The following is a 22,606-nucleotide window of genomic DNA, read 5'->3' on the forward strand; positions in this document are numbered from 1 at the left end:
GAATTCGGGGTTGCGCGAAAAACGAATTGAAATAATTTATTGTAAACGTGAACCAGGAACCACGGAGCGCTTATCCTGGAAGTCGAGTTTCACCACGTAGCGGACCCGAAGCGCGGGATCCGGGAGGTAGAGAACCCGGTACTCGAAATTTGCGGAGCGCGACTCTCATCCGTCCGCTCTACTGCGCGGTTGCTTCCACACTGAGGAATTGGGCTAGCTGATTTTCGATTACTATAGTTCGATGACTTCGAGAGAAAAAAATTTTGGGTGACGTCACTTTCTGAACATCCGAACATCCAAACTTTGGTTTCGAATTTCGATCCTATTTATGATGTGTAATGTATGATGTATGATGTATGATGTATGATGTATGATGTATGATGATATGATATGATGTGTAATGATTTTAGTTTTCACATTTCAGACAAGAAATACGCACTTTATGTTCCCTGCCGATACCAGACTCAAGCGGCTAGGCCCTGCGATGGTCAGCCGCTGACTAAAGGGTATATTTTTCAGTTAACGGATCAGCTAATAACGCCGCCGTTCTGGGACAGTTGGATGATACAAAAGTTTGCTTGTAGTTTTCAATTGTGTGTTAAAATACACTCTAGGTTTTAAGAAGCTTCGTTTATCTCTCCCGATTAAAAAAAAAAAAAAATCGCCGACAATCGCCTTTTTAGGTCTGTAAATCAGGACACTGCATTAAATACTGTCTCATATACGGAGCATCCATTTCATCTTAAAATTAGCGTATCCGTGATGAATTACAGTTACTTTGGATTTTTTGCCATACGAACACTTTTCGAAAAACAATTCTGCTTCTGTATCCAACGTAGATACTTCTCTTGCGACTAGCTAAAACAGCGTTTCGATTCTATGCCTACGCAAGTTCAAGATCGAGTGAAAAAATGAAAAGTTGTTGGAATAATTATGAATATTAATGTTATAGAATACATGGCCGAGCAGGGGGACGCAGAGGACGAAGGTGGTCGGCGGAGGTCGATGGTGGTTGGAGGTGTTCGGAAATGGTAGGCGGTGGTACGGGATGGTAGGAGGTGACAGGAGGTGTTTGGCGGTAGCTGGAGGGGGTAGGAAGTGTTTGGAGGTGGCCGGAAGTGATCGGCGGTGGTCGAGGAGGACGACGACGATGATGATCACGTGGGCCGAGGGTGCGGAGGAGGATGACGGGGTCGAAGTTGACGAGGACGACGAAGGCGGTCGGAGGTGGGAGGAGGCAGCGCCGGACTTCCCGGGCCTAGAGCATAGACATATAAGAATAGACCGCGTGAGCTCGAAGGTAGCCCGTTGGTGAATGCGATAGCGCGATAGCAAGAGAAAGCTGCATATGGGCCCATCCTTCTATCCTTGTCTAATCGCGCGCATGCGCGTTCAGTATTCTTCTAGTAAGGATGAAATAGAAAATGTATGAATAAAAGTTTTTATACTCTCACGCCTCGCAGTGTAGTATACTGGCATACACAACTCGCGTGTCCCGCGCATGCGCGATTAGACAAGGATAGAAGGGGGCCTATATGCAGCTTTCTCTTTCTACCACGCTATCGCCTTCTCAGCCCGCTCACGCGGTCTATTCTAATATGTCTATGGCCTAGAGTGGCATTTTCTAGGGGCTGCAAAAATGGGCGCTGGAAATTCAATTTTTTTGGTAAATCAAAATCATATGCAACTTGTAGAATGGATTTTTTGAAGTGAAACTTCTACCACGGCGTTGGAGAATTTTGGATGGGAGTGAATTCATGAGTAGCCCGTTAAACCACAACACTAGTATAGGTGGAAGTCCCCCAATCAGCGCCCGATTTACCTGTATGCCACTATTATTATTATATGTATGTAGCTATATCGAAAAATATTAAACAAAATGACTGCTTATGAGCACGTGTGATACAAATTATCAAATATTGATCGATCCTGATTGAAAAAATCCATTAGTGAACAGATCACTAGGTGCGGGGGGGGCGGCAAATAAGTTCGGGACTACAGGCGGCTCCAAGTTAAATTCGGCGCTGGGAGCAGGTAGTTGACGGAGGTTAGACGTGCTCGGAGGTGTGGTAGTTGGCGGTGGACGCGCTTACGCGTCTTCTGGCGGGGATGATCGAGCTGATCGACATTTCTAAGTCGCAGTCGACAAGTAGTCTACGTACTCACATTTTACCGACTCAATCTTAAGGCCGTGTTCGTAAATTGACTGACAGTACTCAAAAATCCCTAGGACAGAGTCAGAGCTATTGACGAACTTGGAAGCGCAAAAGAGATAAAAGATTGCTGACAGTACTGTCAGTCAATTTTCGAACACGGCCTTAATCTTTCATATCGACACTACTTTGGCTGCTACGAATGTAGAGTGTCCCAGGCCCACCTGGGCCCACTTGCCCGCCAAAAACTCGTCACAAAAATTTACCCAGGGGTATCCGTCTTTATATTCTTCAGTCAACGCTCGAAGCAAATTAGGAGAAATTCTCCTTATTTGGCAACACTGCCGTAGGACAGCGAAATCATGAAGTGAGGGCTAGATAAAGCGGTTACTTAGCAATTCAGGCATACTTAACCAAACATCTAGAAGATGCCGTATATAGACACGTCTTTGCAGAGTTTTATTGCCAAGAATGGCATTGAAGCTCCTAGAGCGTCTCAGACTTAAAATCAGTTAGCTACATTGCTTAGAATGTATCACGGGACGCTTTTATGCGATTTGATCAAAGAATTCAAACAGTATCTTCGAAGTAGGTTTCTAGCTGGAAAATTTACCGTCAAATATTTTATTGTGTACACAAACTATGACAAGGGTCGCTCCGAGTATTTATGTTCTAAGCTTCTGAGGCACCAGAACAGCCAATGTCAAAACAACTTGTCTGCCTTGTCGTTTATGGTAGCAAAAACTCTACTGCACTTCCATTAACACCTTTCATTTGTAACATTTTAGCTATGGCAACCCGCTTACAGAGCAAGGAATGGATATACATTACAAGCCTGTATAATGTATGATCGTTTAATTGTTAAAATATAAATATATGTATATATAATAATATAGTTATTATGGTGTATAATAATAATATGTATAATTCCCTCTTGGCTAATGTTACTTGGTATCATTTGCTTATCGCTTTTTTTTTATCTCCTTCTTTTTTTATTGAATTTTCTTTTGTCATCTTATCAGTATTCATTAATATAACACGGTGAGAGAAAAAAAAGGAATAAATAATAGTAATAATATTGAGAATAAAGTTTCTGTAAAATTCAAACATTCCTAAATTGCCAAATTATCATTCATAGCAGAATAATTAATTCCATTAATATTCTGGATAAATAACATATTATTAAATTTCCTGATTCAATTTGTTTTTTTCGCTCACCGCAAATCTCATTACGTGGTAATAAGACATTTAATTACTAGGCATTATTATGAATAACCAATACTTTTGAAAAAGGCTTTTTTGCTCATCATTTTATACAATTATTTTTGTATCCGAATCATCCCCTACATATAAGGGACATTCTCGGATTGACGCAAGTTGAGTCAGCAATCTGTAATTTCTCTTGAAACAATTACTGCAAACTCGGTTTTCCATTTCCTTCTCTCTTTTTTCATTATAAATCATGAATATATTCAAAGTTAGATTGCATTTAGATTATATGAGTAGCGTGATAATACCTATTAGAAAAAAAATCAGAGGCTATAGAGCACCGAATCACCGTATTTAGAGCTGTGGGTTTGAATTCTCTGTATAAGATATAAGGTCAGTGATTGATCGAGACAATCGAAGATGTTGCTGCTGAATGACTTTCCTGATACGAAAATTGTGGAAAATGTTCCTGTTCTTCAGCGATGGAATTTAATCCGCCTCCGCTGCCCAAGCATCCCTGATCTGGAGGCGTTAATTCTACGCTTTCTCCAGTAAATTCACTGTCAAAATACCGTGTGTCTGTGTCCGATGTTACTTGAGGCTTGAAAGGTGGTGGAATTTTCTTTTGCTCCAGGTCTGACCAGTCAATAGATGAAAAGAATGCATGATTCATTATGTCTCTCGCATCGTTTGGACCCCCTCCTAGTCTTTTACTTGGATCTTTAATCAGTAATCCTGCAAGTAATAAATAAGAAATATTCAAAATGTTCAGTCATTAACTTTTCACATTATAAATCGATACTTGTATAAATGTAAAGTTTAAATTATTAATAACAGTTTCAACTAACCACCAAGCATATCCTTAGCCTCATTACTGATTGCTCTTGGAAATTTGACTTCTTCCATAATAATTAAGGTGAACAATTTCTCATGGTCACGGTTGTAAAATGGGAGTCGACCGCACATCATTTCATACATAACAACTCCAACACCCCACCAATCTACTGCTCTACCATAGTCGTTATCTTCAAGTACTTCAGGAGCTAGGTACTCCGGTGTACCGCAAAATGTCTTAGTGGTCCTCCCTTGTAAAGTAATCACAAAATGATGAAAACAATTTGTGGAAATATTACGATGATTCTTTGTCTCAAAATATGGACCCCGAGTATTTTGGAATGCAAACTGCCGGAGTCTAACAGATCACATACCATACGTGATGTCCTCTTTGCACAGACCAAAGTCCGCGATTTTTATGTGTCCATCTTTATCCAATAGAAGATTTTCAAGTTTCAAATCGCGGTAGATAATACCCTGGGAATGCAAATATCCTAAGGCAGATATAATCTCTGCCCCATAAAAACGCGTACGATCCTCTGGAAATACTCTGGAACGACTAAGATGGAAGAATAATTCGCCCCCGTTTACATATTCCATAACAAAACACAGTCTGTCCGCTGTCTGGAAACTGTACTTCAGAGACTGAGAAAGGAATAATTTACAAGTAAGAATGAGTTATATTGAGTGATAATTAAAAGTTTCTTTCGAATAAACGAAAGCAAACTGAAATTAATCAATATAACTAAATGGATGGATAAATTGACAATTAATGTATACGTACAATTAAAAAAGGATGACTGGTCGTACGGAGGACACGATTTTCTGTCAATGTATGTGCAACTTCGTCTTTCCGGATGATCACTTCTTTCCGTAAAATTTTTATAGCATACAGATGACCGGTGGCTTTTTCACGGCATAGAATCACCTTGCCAAATGTTCCCTTTCCGAGTACTTTCAAGAACTCAAAATTTTCCAGCGTCTATGGTAACAATAAGGAGGTATTATAATGTTTGTTTTAAACAGCTGAGAGAAAGCTTTCAGATTTTTCTACTTGCCACTTTCTTCTTGCCAGTACTTTTACTGCTCGATGTACCCTGAACACTAAATTTTGCTGACAATTCATCAATGCTGCCTCCATCACTGTCTCCTGATACAACACCAAGTGATCCACATGAATCTGATCGCACACCAGGAGATATCTCTACATCCATGTCCTCAGACAATGCCGAAGGTTGCATCGCGCCATCCAACCGTTCCTGACTAGCCAGCCGATCTGCTACATATCTACGTACAAGTAAACAAAATCTAATCTGTTATAAATAAATTTACTTAACGACATTTGTATCACACGCTTTACTATAATCAAGACCAAAGGATATGTGAGTTTTTGAGATTAAATGTATTTTTTTTTTGTGCCTATGTTAAGCTGGAATTATAAACATTGTTCTCAAGCATCAAATTGAATTTTTAGGTCCATTTTAGTTGATGAAAAAAAAGTAACTGACTGGCAAAAGTAGGAGAGTTTTACCTTCAGAAGCCCTCAGTTTTATAGGAAAAGAAAATAAAATAGGGTACTTTTAAAGAAATAAGGGACCCACTGTGTAACCTGAAATATGTTTGAATCTATGTATAATGACTATAAAAACAACTAAACGAAACACTCTATGGTAATAATACATCAAAGGGATCGGTACTTGCATGATTAAAAAATGGGGACACTAGTTGCATGATTAAAGAAGTTACTGAATTGTATTAATTTTGAAATCGGCATTTTGTTGCATATAAGCACAAAACCAAAGTCAAAAGTAAACCAATTCTATAAATTCAAACCTCAATCAATATTAAAATGAATCAAAAGTGAAGAAGTATTCTGCACACTCCGAGATATGATTTCAAATAATATTAGTCCGAAAAAGGATGTAAAATAAAAAATACAACATTCACAATACTCATCGGTTACCATGTGAAAAGTAAAGAAACTAAGTACAGTTGAACAAAAACATATGTAATGGTGGGATGACAGAAAAACAGCATTTATAACATATATTATGCCCTAGAATATCACTAGCTCATTGTTCATTGTTTCTGTTTAATCAACAACAGAGATAGCTAGTTTTGAAAATATTCAAATGCTTATTAGTTGACCACATGTATACTCAAGTAATTATCATATCGTCTGAATCACTTGGCTCATATTGATTGAGAGCTTTGCATGAAAACAACCTACAAGCATCTCTACTGAAGCAAACACGCTGAATCAAACATGGGTAACATAAGACAATTAACAAACGTTGAACGTCTTGAAATAAATAACTGCTTTGGGGCTTATTTTCACTTGTCAATGATTGAAGTATTCATTACCTGGGCTCAAAGTTGTAACATTAAACCTATCAGAAAGTTCTCAGGGACATAATTTCAGAAGCTTTGTAAGATAGAATTGATAATATTACCTGATAGCTGCGACCCAATCCTCTCTTTCCTGTTCTGTGTCAACATGAAACGTTCGCTCAATGACAGTTGTCCATTGCAAGCCTCTAATAACGAATGTATACGGTTTAGGCCTGTCGACAGACATAATTTGGCAACCACGCACAGTGAAATTGTTGAGCGGATGCGCAGCTGTAGCAATTTGCTGCTCAGGTTTGGTCTTGAAACCAACCAGGGTGCCATCATCTCGAAGCACAAAGTAACGTGATCTCCAATTCTTTATATGTTCACCTGGATGAAGAAACGAAAATAAAAGTCAGAACAGAATATAAGTGCATAAAAAAATACATTTCGGAAGCGCGGAGGATGATTGTAGAGATAAAATGAGCTATAGCAAAACAATCGCTGATAAAACACGAGTATGAGATGTAAATATGTGTAACGTGACTGTGTGTATATACTCTATGCAACTGCGTGTACCGCGTATGCGTATGGGAGCGCATAGTACGTAAATGTACGTGCATATATTTAGTACCGCGTTTTTGAAGCCAGCCTTCCTTGACGACTTGCTGACCGTCTCCAGGCGTCGCGACGCCCATCTGTGCGTCTCCCATATCCCCCCAACAATTTTACTCAAACGTAGATATTTAATGTAGTTCACACAGTGGTTAATTTTTTACAATTCAATATATATCGCCGAAATATGCAGGACTACGCTGTAATTCACTGCACACTACAAAACACTTATTTTTCAATATAATCACACTTATATGTTCTAGCCATTGGTCGGGGTAGCATGCTACAACTCGTTTTTCACATCAAACTGCATGAAAATTTTTTAAACCTTATTCTTCACTCCGCAAACATTTGCTAATATATGCTTTCGTCTCTCATACACAAGTTCCACCAATCCGCCATTAATTACTGTGCACTAGGTTAGAACGTTAGTTGTGAAAGTGATTCTAGAGGGAAACTCAATATGCAAAGGTCTGAAACGATAGGTGGTGAGGAAGGCCCTCTCGTTCCATACTTTGAGCGCTAGAAGCGTTGGCAGATAGGAGTAATTTGAAAACGAATGTCCATATCCCTGTTTTCGGTATTCATCAAGAACACTGGAATATAATAATACTGAAATACGATCTTACATAACGCTTACATATGAAATCTCGAAGGTGGGAGTGACTCCAGGTTTGCAAGTTTTGCAAGCTTCTGATATCTACACACGAAGTCACTGCTATCGGGGAGCTTTGCTTTGAACCTTAGAGCATACACCATAACATACCATAGAGGAAGCCTGGTGGCGGAAAAAGAGTCCCCGAGTGCGAAAGAGAGAAACATAGTAAGACAAGTATTTCTCTCTTTCTACGGCAGCCAATCGCGAGCGTGCGAGACAGAGAAAGGTACTCGTCCTACTATTCCCCTCTCTGTGCCGTTTTCCACTAACACGAAAGGGTATACGGCTTCCTCCATGGTATATGCTCTAAGGCCGTGTTCGTAAATTGACCGACAGTACTCAAAATTCCCTAAGACAGAGTCAGAACTATACACGAACTTGGAAGCGCAAAAGAGATAAAAGATTGCTGACAGTACTGTCAGTCAATTTTCGAACACGGCCCAAGTGTTACCTATCCCATCGACCTCGCGAAAAATACAGCCGAAGTGATGAGAGAGAGATATATATATATGAGAGATACTCTGTCTTTCTCACGCTACATTATATTGACTGAGAGGAAACGTATATATATAACGGTAACTAATCAAAATGAGTGGAATATATTGTTCACTAGATTTCATGCATTTGATTAGTTACGCTGGACCGCGCTCCACACCGCCACGCCTATGTGAACTTACTCCAAGAATTGAAAAATTTAGGGTTGTTTATTGAAAGTGTGAACAAACGGAGAAAATGAAGAAGCGAAAGAAAATCAAGTAAAATGGTAGCAGTTCTTCGAGGTAAGAAAATAATCTAATTCCTTCTCGTTATTCTAGAGTCGTGCACTCAAGCATAATTAAGATACCTTTTGATACGTTTATTACCGCACAGATCATACTGAAAATACCGCAATGTTTCCAGGGCCTTTCTACTATACAATAAACAATAATAAGAAAGATAATAATACTTGAATCATTTCGATACATTACATGTATTACGATTGTAGAATAATGAGAATGAATTAAATTATTTTCTTAAACTTGAACAGCTACTCATAGAGCTCAGACAATCTCTATGGAATGCGCTGCGAGCAACATATCAAGAGTAACAGCCGAAAAACGTAGGATTTCGTTCGTAATTCTTCTGCTGTGCGTCCTACGCTCTTTTTGATACCTTTCTCGCATTCCTGAGAGTCCAACTGGTGAAAAAAGAGTCCTGCAAAAACGATTCTGAAATAAAAAGTTTCCGAATTGTGAAAATCGCACAACAGCACCCTAGCCCTTTTGGATTTTTTCAGTAAAAATTTAGCCAATTTTGAAAAATAGTTAAATTGATTCTTTGATGCACTGTATTGACGTGATTTTCCGACAGAAATCAATTGTGCTTCGTCCAAATACGCCATCAGCTACTTCGTCTCGCTTTTTCATTTTCTCCATTGTTTCATACTTCCAATTAACAATCCAAGATTTTAAATTCTTCGAATAAAAATGTAATTGAAGTCAATTGACCTTAACACATTGATTTCGACGTGCGGCATTTTGCCGTTGCATCGGTACCTATTTTAATGTGTGACTTTTCCCGGCGATGGCGTGGTGCTGCCGCGTCATTTGATGCCCGTAAAAATCCAGCCTAAGGGTGCTATTTCATGAGCAGTAAAAAGCAGCAGCAGCAGTTTTCCCCTATCACTTCCGGCGCAAGTTTCTGCTGCTCGCAGTTCAGTTTTTCGAGCCACAAGTCACAAGATCACAAGAATCAATAGAAATGATAAATAAATACTCCAATACTTTCACACACGATCCCACGATTCTGCTGCGTGTCACTAGTCTTCACGTTTAAAATGAGGTTAGGTTCGAGACGATACGACCATGATGCGACGTTCCGCAACAATTACTGCTATCACGATCTATTTCATGAGCAGCGCTGCTGCTGCGTAAAATTACCAGACTGATGCTAGTGAAAACTAGTAAGTTACTAAACCACTGCTACTTTTTACTGCTCATGAAATAGCACCGTAAGATGGCATAGCACTGCGAGAGGATTACATCCGTGGTAAGACTCATGATTACATTAATGTTAATGTAATTATATTCGTTTAAGTTCATGTATTCTGCACTAAATATAGGCAACAATATTCTGCTTTACAGATACTCGAATATTATAATGTGGACAGTAACGTAAATAAACTATCTTCAGAATTATAGATATTTAAGTATTATAATATGAATAAAGATATTCCGGTGTATAGTATGAGTAAACAACACTTAAGTATGAATAAACAATATTTTTTATATGGAAGTTTAAAATATTAATGTATGCATAGACAATATTCTGGTCATTGGCATTTGGGTATTATGATATGAAAAATAATATTCATGGTTATAGATATCTAGGTATTGAGATATAAGTAACAATATTTTTGGGTTCAGGGTGTGGATTATATGCATGGTATTCTTATCGACTAAACTACTCCTTGTAGGTGGGACTGCTTATAATGTGACGTCAATCTATGCTCTCCACCATGGACTTACTCTTCACATCTATCTCTTAGAAAAACCCCTCTAGGGCTTTTTCTTTTGACCGTAGGGCGTTCCGAAATTAGCTGGCAGTGCTAAAAACTCCCTAGGACAGAGGCAAAGCTACTCAACAAGTCAGCAGAGACAAAAACTTGTTGAAAGCACTCGTAGCACTGGAAGCTAATAGCGATACGCACCCTAAATTAATGTTGAATAACACTTTTGTATAGATAAGATTGTGTTTCAGTGGTTTTTCGGTACTTCGCTGTCGCAGTGTCGCACTGCATGCTGCCGCAGCATTTTGCTGCCCATGAAAATCTAGCCAGAAGAAAGGTGCCGATATTATGAGGAAAAAAATTGGTCGCAGGCCGGTCGAATGTTACACTTATATGATCTAAGGAATAACTGAATACGAGCTGTCAGCTATAAGTTGTTGAGTCCTATCACCGTACCCCAAATGTAACGTCTGATTGATGAATGTTTAATTTTAACAAGTATTTATCGTAATTGAATATTAATGAAATGGAGCAAAGAAAGCCAAGGTGATACTTGAATTGTTATTGATGAAATGATAAAGAAAGCCAATAGATTTAAAATAATTTAGGTCAAGTCAAAATAACTTGTAGAAAATTAATTACAATAAATAATTATAGGATTCGAAAAGGGGGTTACAAGCCGTCTAGGCAGAAAGATGAGGTCTCTAAAATCTCAGAAACAGGAAAAGATTCAGACAGTAAACCCGACCAAACTCCAGTCATTAAAAAATTAAATCCAGAAGATTACGATTACACGAATTCTGACAAAACGCAATTTGCCCATTTGAAACGAGAAACTCAGGAGGCTGATATATTGAACAATGACCCTACAACAAATTCTCGTACTCGTCGTAAAGTTGTATCGAATTGGAAAAAATATGAGGAAATACCAGATACAGAAATTCCAGCAAAAGATTTTCAAACGCTGTTGAATGTTCCAATATCTGAAGGCGGACATTTCATTTTTAAGTCTGAAAAAAATTGGGCAATCGAAGTCTCCAAGTATTCCGATTTATTTTCATTAAATGTTAAAAAACTTGCCAGAGATATTAACTGCGTTCCATTCACTGAATATATTGATGTAGAAGATAGATATTTCACGGTAAGTGGCAGCTTTTAAATTATCCTAAATTATTACTTGAATTGAATATACTTCTCAAGGCTTGTAAACTGCCCAATACTTGTTGCAGGCTGATCAGCTAATGAAGTTTCAGAATCTTGCTGAAATGTCCAGATCAGATGCTATTGAGGTTGATAACAACATTGTCCAAATTTTGATGGATATTAAAAGAGAAACTGTTGCTGAAAATCAAGATATAGACAGTGGAAGTGAACCTGAAGTATCAATTGAAATTCATGAGATGGCTCAAGGAAAGGAAACAATAGAGGAAGATTTAGATTTTCTTCTTTCATTAAAGGAACCTGTTAAACTTGATCAGGCTAAAATTGCTCCACCTACTTACCAAATTAAAACTGAAGGTGGGAGTCTATTGCATTTGTCTACATTTATAGTTAGAAATGCCGTTTTTACCATTTCTTTTAAATTGCTGTACTTATTTATTTATTCTGTTAACAGAGGAAAAAATCCCGAACTCTTCGGCTCCTGTGAAATCGATTGATCTTGAAAAATGGCTGGATTCAATTTTGGACAGTTAGAGCCTGTAATAGAGAATAAAATGAAAACAAAATGAGTTGTGATACGTCATTTTCTTAAAGTTAAACACTACCCTGTAAAATTTTCGAACTAGTAAATAATTAAATGTGAACACACGCCTTCAGTAGCACCAGATTTATACAGATAGAAGCAGGATGAGGAATGGTTTTCTTTTCAACTGATTTATTTAGCAATAGTCTACACCATTTTTACCCAATTTCTATAGTAACATATTGTTGACGGAGGAAGACTAGAAAAAAATTGACACCAAACCTCCATATATAAGTATATAAATATGTACACACACACACACGCGCATATACATGTATGCATGTATGCATATGTAGAGTAGTAAATTGATCATAAAATATCAACGTTAAACCTGAGAATGATGTGGAATTGTACTAACCTTTGATTGAGCAATTATTACTCTCCTATAGTCTATCAATAATTGAAAATAACAACTTCTACTTTCAAGCTTTCAAGTTATAGAACATGATCATTATGAACATACAGGTCTTGAGAATTTGCGGATTAATTCCTGATAAGATGAAAAATATGGGAATTTATAAATTATGTAGAATAACATATTAAAATGATATCAAAACGAAAGCTAATCCGAAGAAAAATACTACTTTTTATAGGTACTTCCTAGTTAAATAAATAACTTCTTCTCATACTATGAATAAGATGTAGCAAGAGTATTTTGGGGTTCGTTAGTACGTCTCTGATAATCATTTGTCATACTTTCAAGCGCCAGAAATTTTAAGATTTCAAAATGACAATGTATTTATATTCTACGCTCAAGTCATACCGCTTATGAATAACATTCCGTATTAAAAAATATAGCATTGAAACATGTTTAAGTCTGTCACTAAGCACAACGAAATAAAAAATTTTACATTCTCACATTACTAATTTAAAAAAATAGTAACTTTGCAATAAGTCAAAGATCGTTGTCATTACGTATATTTATATTTGCCTGCACAATCAGATTTTTATGGCATTGATATAGTTCGTACCATGATGGTACACATATATAGGTGGTTATGTATATTAGATTTTTTCAAAAACTCAATATACTAAAGACACCGTACAATCATAACTGTTAGAAGTGGTTGTTTTTATATTTTTTTGTTCCAAGCATGGTTGAAAATTCCGTTCGGTTTTCCAGCAAAATCAATTTTTTCTCCAATTGAACGACTTTTTTTTTCAGTAGCGAGTATCCTCAACTTATTTTTAGTTTCTTAAATCGGCGTGGTACACATAGATGAATCACTTTGTATCTCAACAGCTTGGGGGCATTTTACCACGTTTCTATTTATATATGGAGTCATTTATCAAATACTGGCCACCCTACTTTCAAGAAAAAGGGCGGCTTATTCAGGCTTCAGTTAAAATCGACTGCATCAGTCGCAATCGTGGCCAGTATTCAATAAAAAACTCTGGACACATCCCATATGCCAGGCATCAAGTTGAAATGAATTTAAACTAATGTGATTACAAAAAAGTTTCGAAGAGTACTCACATGAATCTTGAACCTCGTTGAAACATTCTTATTAACCGAAATTCTTAGTTGATAATACAGTGTTAAGCCTAGTCGGTATTTTTTAAAAGACAGCAGCGCCAGCCATCAAATCATCTGTCGAGTTGTCTTCATTGTCAATGTTGACTGCTTCCGTTGCAGTTTCTGGTGGTGGTGGCATCAAGGGATTAAGAGTGTTTAGTACTGATTTTTTCCCTCGCTTAGTAGGTGAGTTGATAGCTTTTTCGTCCTCTGTTTGTGCCGGGCATTCAAAATGTACGCAATGAAATACCTACATGAATATAATAAAATGAACATATTACTATCAATACCTTTAGTAAAGGGCAAAGTTATCCATTCAATATGAATCTTATGCCTGCATCACCTCACCTTTTTTCAGATCATTGACAATGAAATAATATGCGGATAATATTGATGATTTAAGAAAAAATGAGATTAATGCAGTTTATTAAATTTTAACTCACTTCATTGGCAGTGTTGTGTGTGCCAACAATGCGAATGAAAACAACTGGTCTTGGCGGATGAAAGCGAAGCGTTTGCCAAGATCGACAAGCTTCTTTTGTTTTATCTGCAACAACCTCCCAGTCCCATGAATTACCAGACACTTCAATGTAGTATGAGTAAGAACGTTCATCGCAATCCCAAAGCAGCAATCTAATGAAATAAAACAATTATTTTCATTTATATTTACTTTACAAGTAAATATGCCTATCTCGAATACTAATTAACGTAAATTTAGCAATTCATTTTGGTAATTGACTTTAATCCAAAGAAAAGCAAGAAGAGGAAATGGATTTCCAACTATTGCTTCAAAATCAAAATTAACTTTGAACAAGAATTTCAACCATAAAGGATAGTTTGCAAAAATCATACCGCATAGAGTCAATCATATATGGTTGTCCAAGTTGTACTAAAATGGCACCAGACCCAAGCTGATGACATGTGTATCCACTGTCCCAATCATAATTGGATGTATCACCGTTCAACAAAGCATTGCGAGACCTAATTATACAGGGTTTATGATCAGTTCATGGATAAAGTTTCTATATTTCATTATTTAATGCCCCAAAAGTAATTCATAAGTATCATGACACGTAGAGACTCAGTATCATAATCTAAACATGCATTCTATGGTACCTGACCTGCTGACACCTTCTGTAACACTAGCACTTCGCTCCATTGTAGCAATGTTTCGTATTGGCACAACGAAACCTTTAGACAACTTGACTGGCTGGTGTGTGTAGTATGCCTCGAAACTGACCACATGAAACACCTAATCACAAAATAAATGAGAGGTGAAATTTCAATTTTCCGCGTTTAAATAAGATAGTTCTGAAACTGTTTCTTAAAAAATATAAGCAATACTTTTAATAATTATAATTTCAGATTCTTATTAATTCGATTCAGGATGCAAACGTTTTGTAAGCATCTTTTTTTCACTATTTTAGTGCATGGAAAATTAAATGAAAACTTAGATTCTGAATAAATTTTATACTTTACTTACTTTGTTTACAGTGTTGTTGGTTCCAACTATACGTATGTAAGAGACAACTCTTTCTTCAAAGTATAGGTACTGCCAGCTACGGCAAAAGTATTCTGTATGATCAATTACTCTAACCCAATCTTTCTGGTCCATCGATACCTAATGTAAAAAATACAAAAGTAGTAAACTTACGAATTCAACATTAACGAAAGTATATAATTGATTACTTTCTTCAAAAAAATTTGATTACAGTATCGTTGATCTAGTAGATCCATTCGCAGTTACAATTCTGAAATCAATAGTTTCGAAAATAAACTAAAAATACTGAATGTGTAGGAATACTGTTTGGTACATGACAAAAACACTATAAAGGTCAAAAAATTTACCAAGTACGCATTTTTACTTGGACAGCACATGAGGTTATAGCATTAACATCATACGAGGCATACAAAAAGAAATCAAATACAGGGCAAAACATTATACATGTCAACAATTCCACTGAGTATGTACTTTTAAATTAGTAGAAAATTGAGCGTAAAAGCTAATCGCAAGTCTCTGTTATGTAATGCAAAAGTATAACTAAGCAATATACAACTTCCTCACAAGTATGGATCTCGAATTCGGCTCTAACTTTCGTCTAATGATATCGAAAAATCACTCCAAAGCAACATACTTGGTGGGCACGTTCTTTTTTCCAGTCAGCCTTCCACACCTTAATTCACCTTGTGAGTAAAAGAGGACATACCAACGTACACGACCTGGAACTGTTTCATCAAAGGAGACCCTACAATGTCCAGTCAGCTTCTAGTTTGTATATGCTTAATACTGTTAGGATTTCAAGTATTTTGACTGTCATTAGCATTCAACTATACTATACACTTTTATTGAAAGACACCTTACAATGTGCAGTAGGGTGTCCCTTAACAAGGGTGTTTTCGAATTTGCATGCTTCCAGGGGCTCAAACGCTTCCACATCGATAAAAATAAATGCTCTAAAAATTTCAGCTCTCAATATTAACTCTAAGATAGTTCGCTTTCTAGCTAAAGTTTCTTATGGAAATGACATGTAAAAAATATATGTTGATCTTTTAAACTGTGTACGTTGGTGACGAATCAACCTACAATAATGAGAAGTACATATTCTTGTAGATAATTCGACGCTTTATAAAAAAGGTCTCTTACAATTTTTTACTAAGACTACTGGTTCGAAAGTTATTCGAGCTCAAAGTTTAATTTATATAAAATTATCAATGTTATCGAGTATATTTAAAGGATTAGCAGTTAAGTTAATTGAAGATTATCACAATATTCTGACTAAAAATCCAGAACAGCAGCAGTTTATAGTCAAATTTTTATCAGAATATAAACAAAACTATACTGATACTCGAAAATGTTCAAGCGTTGAAAATATGAAAATTGATTCTTAAAATTTGTTATTATTTAAAAAATTTTCATTTTTCAGTGTCAATATTTATCTAATTTTATTAATTTAAGATAAATATGTATTGGTGATCATACCAAAAGCTCATAATATAAACTGTAATTGATCTGAAATAAAATAACCTGCAGGAAAAATGGAATATATTTCATGATACAACTGCTAATCCTTTAAATATACTCGATAATGTTGATAATTTTATATAAATTAAACTTTGAGCTCGAATGACTTTTGAACCAGTAGATTTAGCAAAAAATCGTAAGAGACTTTTTTTTATAGAGCATCGAATTTTCTACAAAAATATGTACTTCTCATTATTGTAAGTCAATTCGTCACCAACGTACACAGTTTAAAAAAACAACACATATTTTTTACATGTTATTTCCATAAGAAACTTTAGCAGGAAAGCAGACTATCTTAGAGTTAATATTAAGAGCTGAAATTTTTAGAGGATTTTTTTTTATCGATTTGGAAGCGTTCGAGCCCCTGGGAGCATACAAATTCGGAAACACCCCTGTTAAGGGACACTCTAATGTGCAGTCACTTTATGGTTTTTAAATATATAGTACTATTTCTTAAGCGCGCAGTATAGAAACATATCAATGCTAAATCATGTTGATTAGTCAGTTGCTTAAATTTCGAGTGATCTTTCTTATTATTTTCAAAGTTAATACGTCGTTTGGATTGACATCCACTATTAATCTGAGATTTAATCTACCTCTTAGGAATATTATGCCTGTTGTATCATAGATATAGTTTTTAACTGCATCTGCACATAGTTTCCATAATTCGGTTTCCAAGAATTAAAGTACGAGTGAATTAGTTTGTAATATTCATTCAATATACAAGTTAATACGCACGAATCTCTATAGAACAAATATCTCATTCTGTCATTAAAAATTTGGTACAAAAAATAATAATATTTCAACATAAAACAAGAACAGCGTTAAATTATAAGACATAGTGTGCCTCCCCAGTATGGACGCTGTGCAATCATTTTCCGATATCACTAAGGAAAACAGTGAGATGCGAAGTTGCAATTCATATTTGTGAGGCGATTGTATAGTGCTTAGCTCTATTTTTTAATTTCATAACAGAGACTGACGATTAATTTTCGCTCTCAAGTTTCAGTGCATTTCATGATTCACGAAGAGGAACGCAACTACAGGTAGAATTAAGATTTCATTCCAACATTCTGATAAAGGAGACTGTAAACATGATTGTATTATACATTGATATGTTAATTATGTATGTTTAATGTGTTATCGATATGATGTTAAAGGATATTTCAAAATCTAAAGACTTTGCTTCCCACCTCCAACGAACTTGTCTTTTAAATTCGAAGAATTCACTTCCAGCAGTTTGTGAGAAATCGCACTATACACTGGTTGCAGAAAAAAATCAATAACTGTACTACCCATATTCCAATTTTCTTCAAAATCAATAGCAATCAAGATATTAATGACACAAATCTACCATCTAAATTTCAAAACTATTGGTCGAGCTGTTCAGCTGGTATAATTAATCTGTATTTTGACGCACTCAATGACCTGACATCTATTGGTAGGGGGGTACTGCCAAAATTTTTAGTAAATTGTTGCAGTTGAAAAATCTGACGGTGTAGTTTTCATAATCTAATAAGACATGGTTACAGAAATCGGTACCATATTATTATATCTTTTTAAGAAAACAAGATTTAGATAGTATGAGCATACTCTTCAAATTTCATGTTCACATATGAGGAACCGCTAATTTTATGGTTCCTAGAGGTAAACTGCGGTTTGCAATATAAATAATTACTTCATTCTGCATGGATGGATTTCCAGATTTGAATGATGGAAACCTACGTTTGAAATTTCATTTTCATATGTGCCACGATTCGATAGATATCGTGTCTCCAAGACAACATATCAACGATCTGCGACGAAGGAGAACAATTGTTCATCATCTTTAAAGGTTAATAACTTAAAAGCTGCCGGGCCGAAACCGTTCAAAATTTATAGGGCACGTTCGTTATGCCTGCCAAATATGATGCTTTTTTTATTTATGTAAAATGTAGCAGCTAGTTTAGCCAGGTAAATGATTCCTAGCAGCATTTGCCACCTTATGGAAACTTGATGGCGATTCAGTTCTGTGAACGTTGATTTAGAGTTAAAGAAATTTCGATTGATTACAATTTTGATACGGACCTAAGTCTTATTATAATAAAAAGAAATAAAAGAAACTTTGACATTAAAGTTGCATTACTAACAAAAAATTTATATAAAAATGTCAGTGATTTTAACACTCAACACTTACCTCCAAGTAATAGGAATACGATCGCAGATCTCTATCCCACAACAGCATCTTCACGTGATTTATAATACATTGCGTTCCCAATTTAATTAAAATTCCGTGTCCGTGAGAATCTGTTATAGCATGTCGAGTGTACCTGTGTAAATGAAGTTCAGATAATTAACAAAATTAGTTTTTAAAATATTCTTTTTATTCAAGACTCGAGATATATTTAATAAATTATAAACGTATAACTAATTCATTGGATAAATTTTAGCCGGCTCACATAAATTCAAGGAAAGACATTTATTACACAGTTTTTGTTAATATCTTATAATCATTTTTAAAACAGTAATGACATACCCTCGTTCCATGTCATAATTGTGAGTGTCACCGTCGAGTAAAAAACTACGCATTTCACCCTGTAAAACTTGGGCACCAAGTCTGGGATGGGCTACATTCTCTTCGATCAGAAGACGACCACGATAGTTCAATTCCGAGTCTTTTGTTTGTGTTCTTTCTGTAATTGCATCTAAAATAGCCTCTGATGATACTAGCCCAGTCGGTCGAACGATATTCAATAAATCTTTTAGATCAATTAATCCTAGTCGGACCTGACCTGAAAAACAGTTGTCAGTTATCGTAAAATGTAGCTCAATAGACTTATGTCTAAACTAAGTAGTTTTCACAACATTCAAATTTACAATAAAATGGAATATGCTGATTTTAACTGAAATGAAACTACTTTATACTTGGTTTTGACAATATTTACAACAACATAATGCAATAAATGCTCTTGCCTACAACATCCCTAGCACGCAGATCCGGATTTGCTTTCACCCAAGCCTGCACAGCTAGGAACACGTCAATTTCTGGGGCATAGAATGAATTTCGCGCTATCAACTCATTCAAAGCACTCGGGCTTAGTTGTAAAAAAGTCTCGTGCTGTATGACTTCTAGAGCATGTTTGTCCATGTATGCATGACACACCTGTAAAAGAAAATAATTACTTGTCAGAAGATTAATAATAGTGATATAGTCAGAAAAAGTCACTCTTTATAGTGGATTTGATACGGATTTTAAAAATCACATATCAATGCCATGGCAAGGTCTATTGTATTATAGTAGTGGCATCAAATATTTTGACACATATTTTGTTGATGCGATGACCAAAAATATCTAAACTGAATGTAGCAGCTTGAAGAGTAAATCAAAAATTGTGATGACTATTGTTTTAGCCTGGTTTGGTCGTTCATTCAATGAGAATGTGTTTTCTATGAAAATTGTTTATTCAATCCACAAATATACTAGATTATGACCAGGAGCAGTAGAAGCACTATGGTAGGTGTAGAGCACTCCACCCCACAAAATTTAGTATATTTGATATCTGCAGTTTTAACAAATTCAATTTTGTTTCAATTACTTGCAAAATCAGCTATGCTACAAAATCACTTAGACAATGTAGCTATAATCCGAAATTCACCAAGATATAGCTGAAGAATTAGATCTTGAGCTTTTGGTACGTCGAAATGAAATAAAAGTGTAGTTTGTATTGGAAAAACTGAAAAGTTTAACGGTGTTATTTTATGCTAGTCCAAATTAACTCCCACAATTACACTCAGCTTCACACCTTGGAAATGTACGTTGTGCCTCCCCTGAAAATGCGAGATCTGAGTTTACCTGGAAGGCGAATTTTTCAAATCATACATCATATTTTTGAATGGACGAGCCTTTCCCCAGAGGCAAATACGATCAGTTGGTTATCATGCAAAATGTGTTCTATGAAATGAACGACCTCAGTATCGTCTTGAGGTTGAATATACAAGAATGAAAATGCATTTAAAAATATTTTATCATGCAAACTCGCGATGGTTGTTTCATGTAAAATTTGCACAGGGATTACATGTTGAAAGTGACATGAACACTTTTGTACCTAGTTTAACTACAAAAAATAACATTGAAACTACATACATATATGTGGAACAATTTACTTACTGTTATTTCAATGGTGAACTTACCTTAGATAAAAATTCAAGCTGATACAGACGAGCTGCATCGAATATAATACAAACATTTTTAATGTTGAGAATTTCCCTCAAGTAATCAGAGACTGAGGTTTCCAAATCTAAAAATCCATATTGATGAGCCAACCCCAGTATGTCCAAGATGACCTAAGCAACACACATTGAAAAAGCAATTAGCTATATTATACAGTTAATTTTCGGAAATATATAATTTGTAGTCAGTCTCACTTCTTCACGTTGATTGGCGAGAGACATATGGCCAGTGTAAATGTATTTAAGCAGTCCTTTGAAAGCTGGTAAAGTGGTTCCTTTCAATTCAATTTCTTGTTGATTTGACTCCTTCAATCCTCCATACAAAAGTGCGCGAAAATATTGACTTCGAGCAGCCAAGATCACCTTGTGAGCATTAAACCGCTGACCAGCAACAACCAATGTTACATCTGAGTAATCATCTGATAAGTACAAGGCACCAATGTCGTCCGACAAAAAATTAATGTGTTCTATTTCACCGGATGAAGGACCCAGGTGATGGTGCGAGCTCATCTTGGGTACCAAACCCGACTGTTATTTCTAGAAGTAAACAACGATTTTATGATTATCTTTTGACATCAAAAGATATGCAAACATCCATGATTAAGCTTGTCAACCGGCTCTCATCGATCATAATAATGCAGAATTCAAGTCAGGCTCAATCATTCACAAACTGGCAATTAATATAACTACCAATAACTTATTTAAGAAAAGAAGAAACAAGGTATGTACATATATGTATAATAAACGTTTAGATCTTAGTCAATTCATTATTATATTTGCAGAACAATTGAAAAGACTGGAACTAATTCCAAATTTAAGATGCTTATTTGAGGAAAATTAACGTAATGGACCAATTATTCTGTATAAATAAATAAACTAAATAAAAATATTGATATTGATTTATATGACCTCAAGGAATTTGATTCGTGTTTGTCAACATTGACTAGGAAATATTTATAGCTTCATTAAAATGAAACATCTTCCTAATATCGGGATAGACAAATTTTTATTGTTGTATGTATTGTAGGCTTACACATGACTGTTTTTCAGTTATTAGATCATCGGAATGTTTGTTTAAATCAATTTTATGCAAACAAGTTGGAAGATATTATAAAATATATCAAGTTTGATAAATATTTAAAACTCGAGTAAAAGGCATGTTGTGTTTTGACGTTCGGATTAATAGGATTAGATGTTGGTGGTATTAATATGCTTTTCAAGTCATAATATGAAATCACAGTATTCGTCGAAGTAACCTTGAATTTTGGAATATACCAAGGTTAAGAGAAAAAATAACTGGTATCCCTGAATGTTATTATGACAGAACAGTTGTTTAATGTAATCTTATCTGAAACTATGTATTATACCAAATCGTGGACGAAGAAAACGAACTAAACGAACGATGTCCGAAGCGAGAAAGTTATGAATAACAGTTGGTCAATGTACGATTTAAAAACATGAAGAAGATCATATACAATATACATATATTTTCCACTCACTGATATCAATCGTTTCTGGTCATCAAATAATAAGGGAATATCGAAAATTTCCAAGTGCTATAATATCTGGTTCACTTCAATCCGACATGCACTCTTCGATCACGCCAAAAGTAAACAACACTTTCGAAACTACTTACACCACACGGTTAACTACTAACAAGATTAAGTTCATCTTATACAATACATAGCCAAATACACGTAAAGTTTTGTTAACTGGCTAATCAGTCATGCCAAGTTCACATAACTTGATTCTACCGAAATATTTTGACAGTTGCGCAGATGCATTTAACCTATCCTGACCCGTCTTAACCAATCAAATATTCCAAAA

At 35.6% G+C, this 22,606-nt stretch overlaps 4 protein-coding genes across 11 annotated transcripts in view; 2 read left to right on the plus strand and 2 right to left on the minus strand.

The window, feature by feature from the left end:
* Positions 1–22,606, plus strand: part of LOC124307408 (fasciculation and elongation protein zeta-2-like) — a 396,278-nt gene that overhangs the window by 21,440 nt on the left and 352,232 nt on the right. The window lies entirely within an intron of this gene.
* LOC124307345 (RAC serine/threonine-protein kinase) lies at positions 2,992–7,866 on the minus strand. 2 transcript variants are annotated; one of them, XM_046768918.1, is made up of 7 exons: positions 7,783–7,866; positions 6,650–6,917; positions 5,255–5,483; positions 4,981–5,178; positions 4,571–4,841; positions 4,211–4,447; positions 2,992–4,097 (listed from the first exon to the last, which is right to left on the minus strand). In XM_046768918.1, exons 2-7 carry the CDS (start codon positions 6,772–6,774, stop codon positions 3,757–3,759), a joined length of 1,401 nt encoding a protein of 466 aa, XP_046624874.1. In that variant the 5' UTR covers positions 6,775–6,917; positions 7,783–7,866; the 3' UTR covers positions 2,992–3,756. The 2 variants fall into 2 exon arrangements, with proteins under 2 accessions (XP_046624874.1, XP_046624872.1); XM_046768916.1 differs by lacking the exon at positions 7,783–7,866 and adding an exon at positions 7,162–7,748.
* Positions 10,679–12,018, plus strand: LOC124307374 (uncharacterized). Of its 2 annotated transcripts, none has more exons than XM_046768994.1 (4): positions 10,679–10,834; positions 10,946–11,429; positions 11,542–11,806; positions 11,904–12,018. In XM_046768994.1, the coding sequence occupies exons 1-4, from the start codon at positions 10,815–10,817 to the stop codon at positions 11,981–11,983; spliced, it is 849 nt and encodes a 282-aa protein (XP_046624950.1). In that variant the 5' UTR covers positions 10,679–10,814; the 3' UTR covers positions 11,984–12,018. The 2 variants fall into 2 exon arrangements, with proteins under 2 accessions (XP_046624950.1, XP_046624949.1); XM_046768993.1 differs by having other exon boundaries at positions 10,680–10,834; positions 11,518–11,806.
* On the minus strand, positions 11,323–22,578 carry LOC124307340 (BTB/POZ domain-containing protein 9). Of its 2 annotated transcripts, XR_006908781.1 has the most exons (12): positions 22,279–22,578; positions 20,975–21,316; positions 20,741–20,893; positions 19,523–19,712; positions 19,086–19,341; positions 18,747–18,879; positions 15,032–15,169; positions 14,670–14,800; positions 14,401–14,529; positions 13,992–14,181; positions 13,510–13,798; positions 11,323–11,986 (listed from the first exon to the last, which is right to left on the minus strand). XR_006908781.1 is itself a non-coding variant. In XM_046768907.1 (11 exons), exons 2-11 carry the CDS (start codon positions 21,287–21,289, stop codon positions 13,592–13,594), a joined length of 1,842 nt encoding a protein of 613 aa, XP_046624863.1. In that variant the 5' UTR covers positions 21,290–21,316; positions 22,279–22,513; the 3' UTR covers positions 12,153–13,591. The 2 variants fall into 2 exon arrangements, 1 of the variants encoding a protein (XP_046624863.1); XM_046768907.1 differs by lacking the exon at positions 11,323–11,986 and having other exon boundaries at positions 12,153–13,798; positions 22,279–22,513.

The sequence above is a fragment of the Neodiprion virginianus genome, chromosome 6 (assembly GCF_021901495.1).
Source record: "Neodiprion virginianus isolate iyNeoVirg1 chromosome 6, iyNeoVirg1.1, whole genome shotgun sequence".
NCBI lineage: Eukaryota > Metazoa > Arthropoda > Insecta > Hymenoptera > Diprionidae > Neodiprion > Neodiprion virginianus.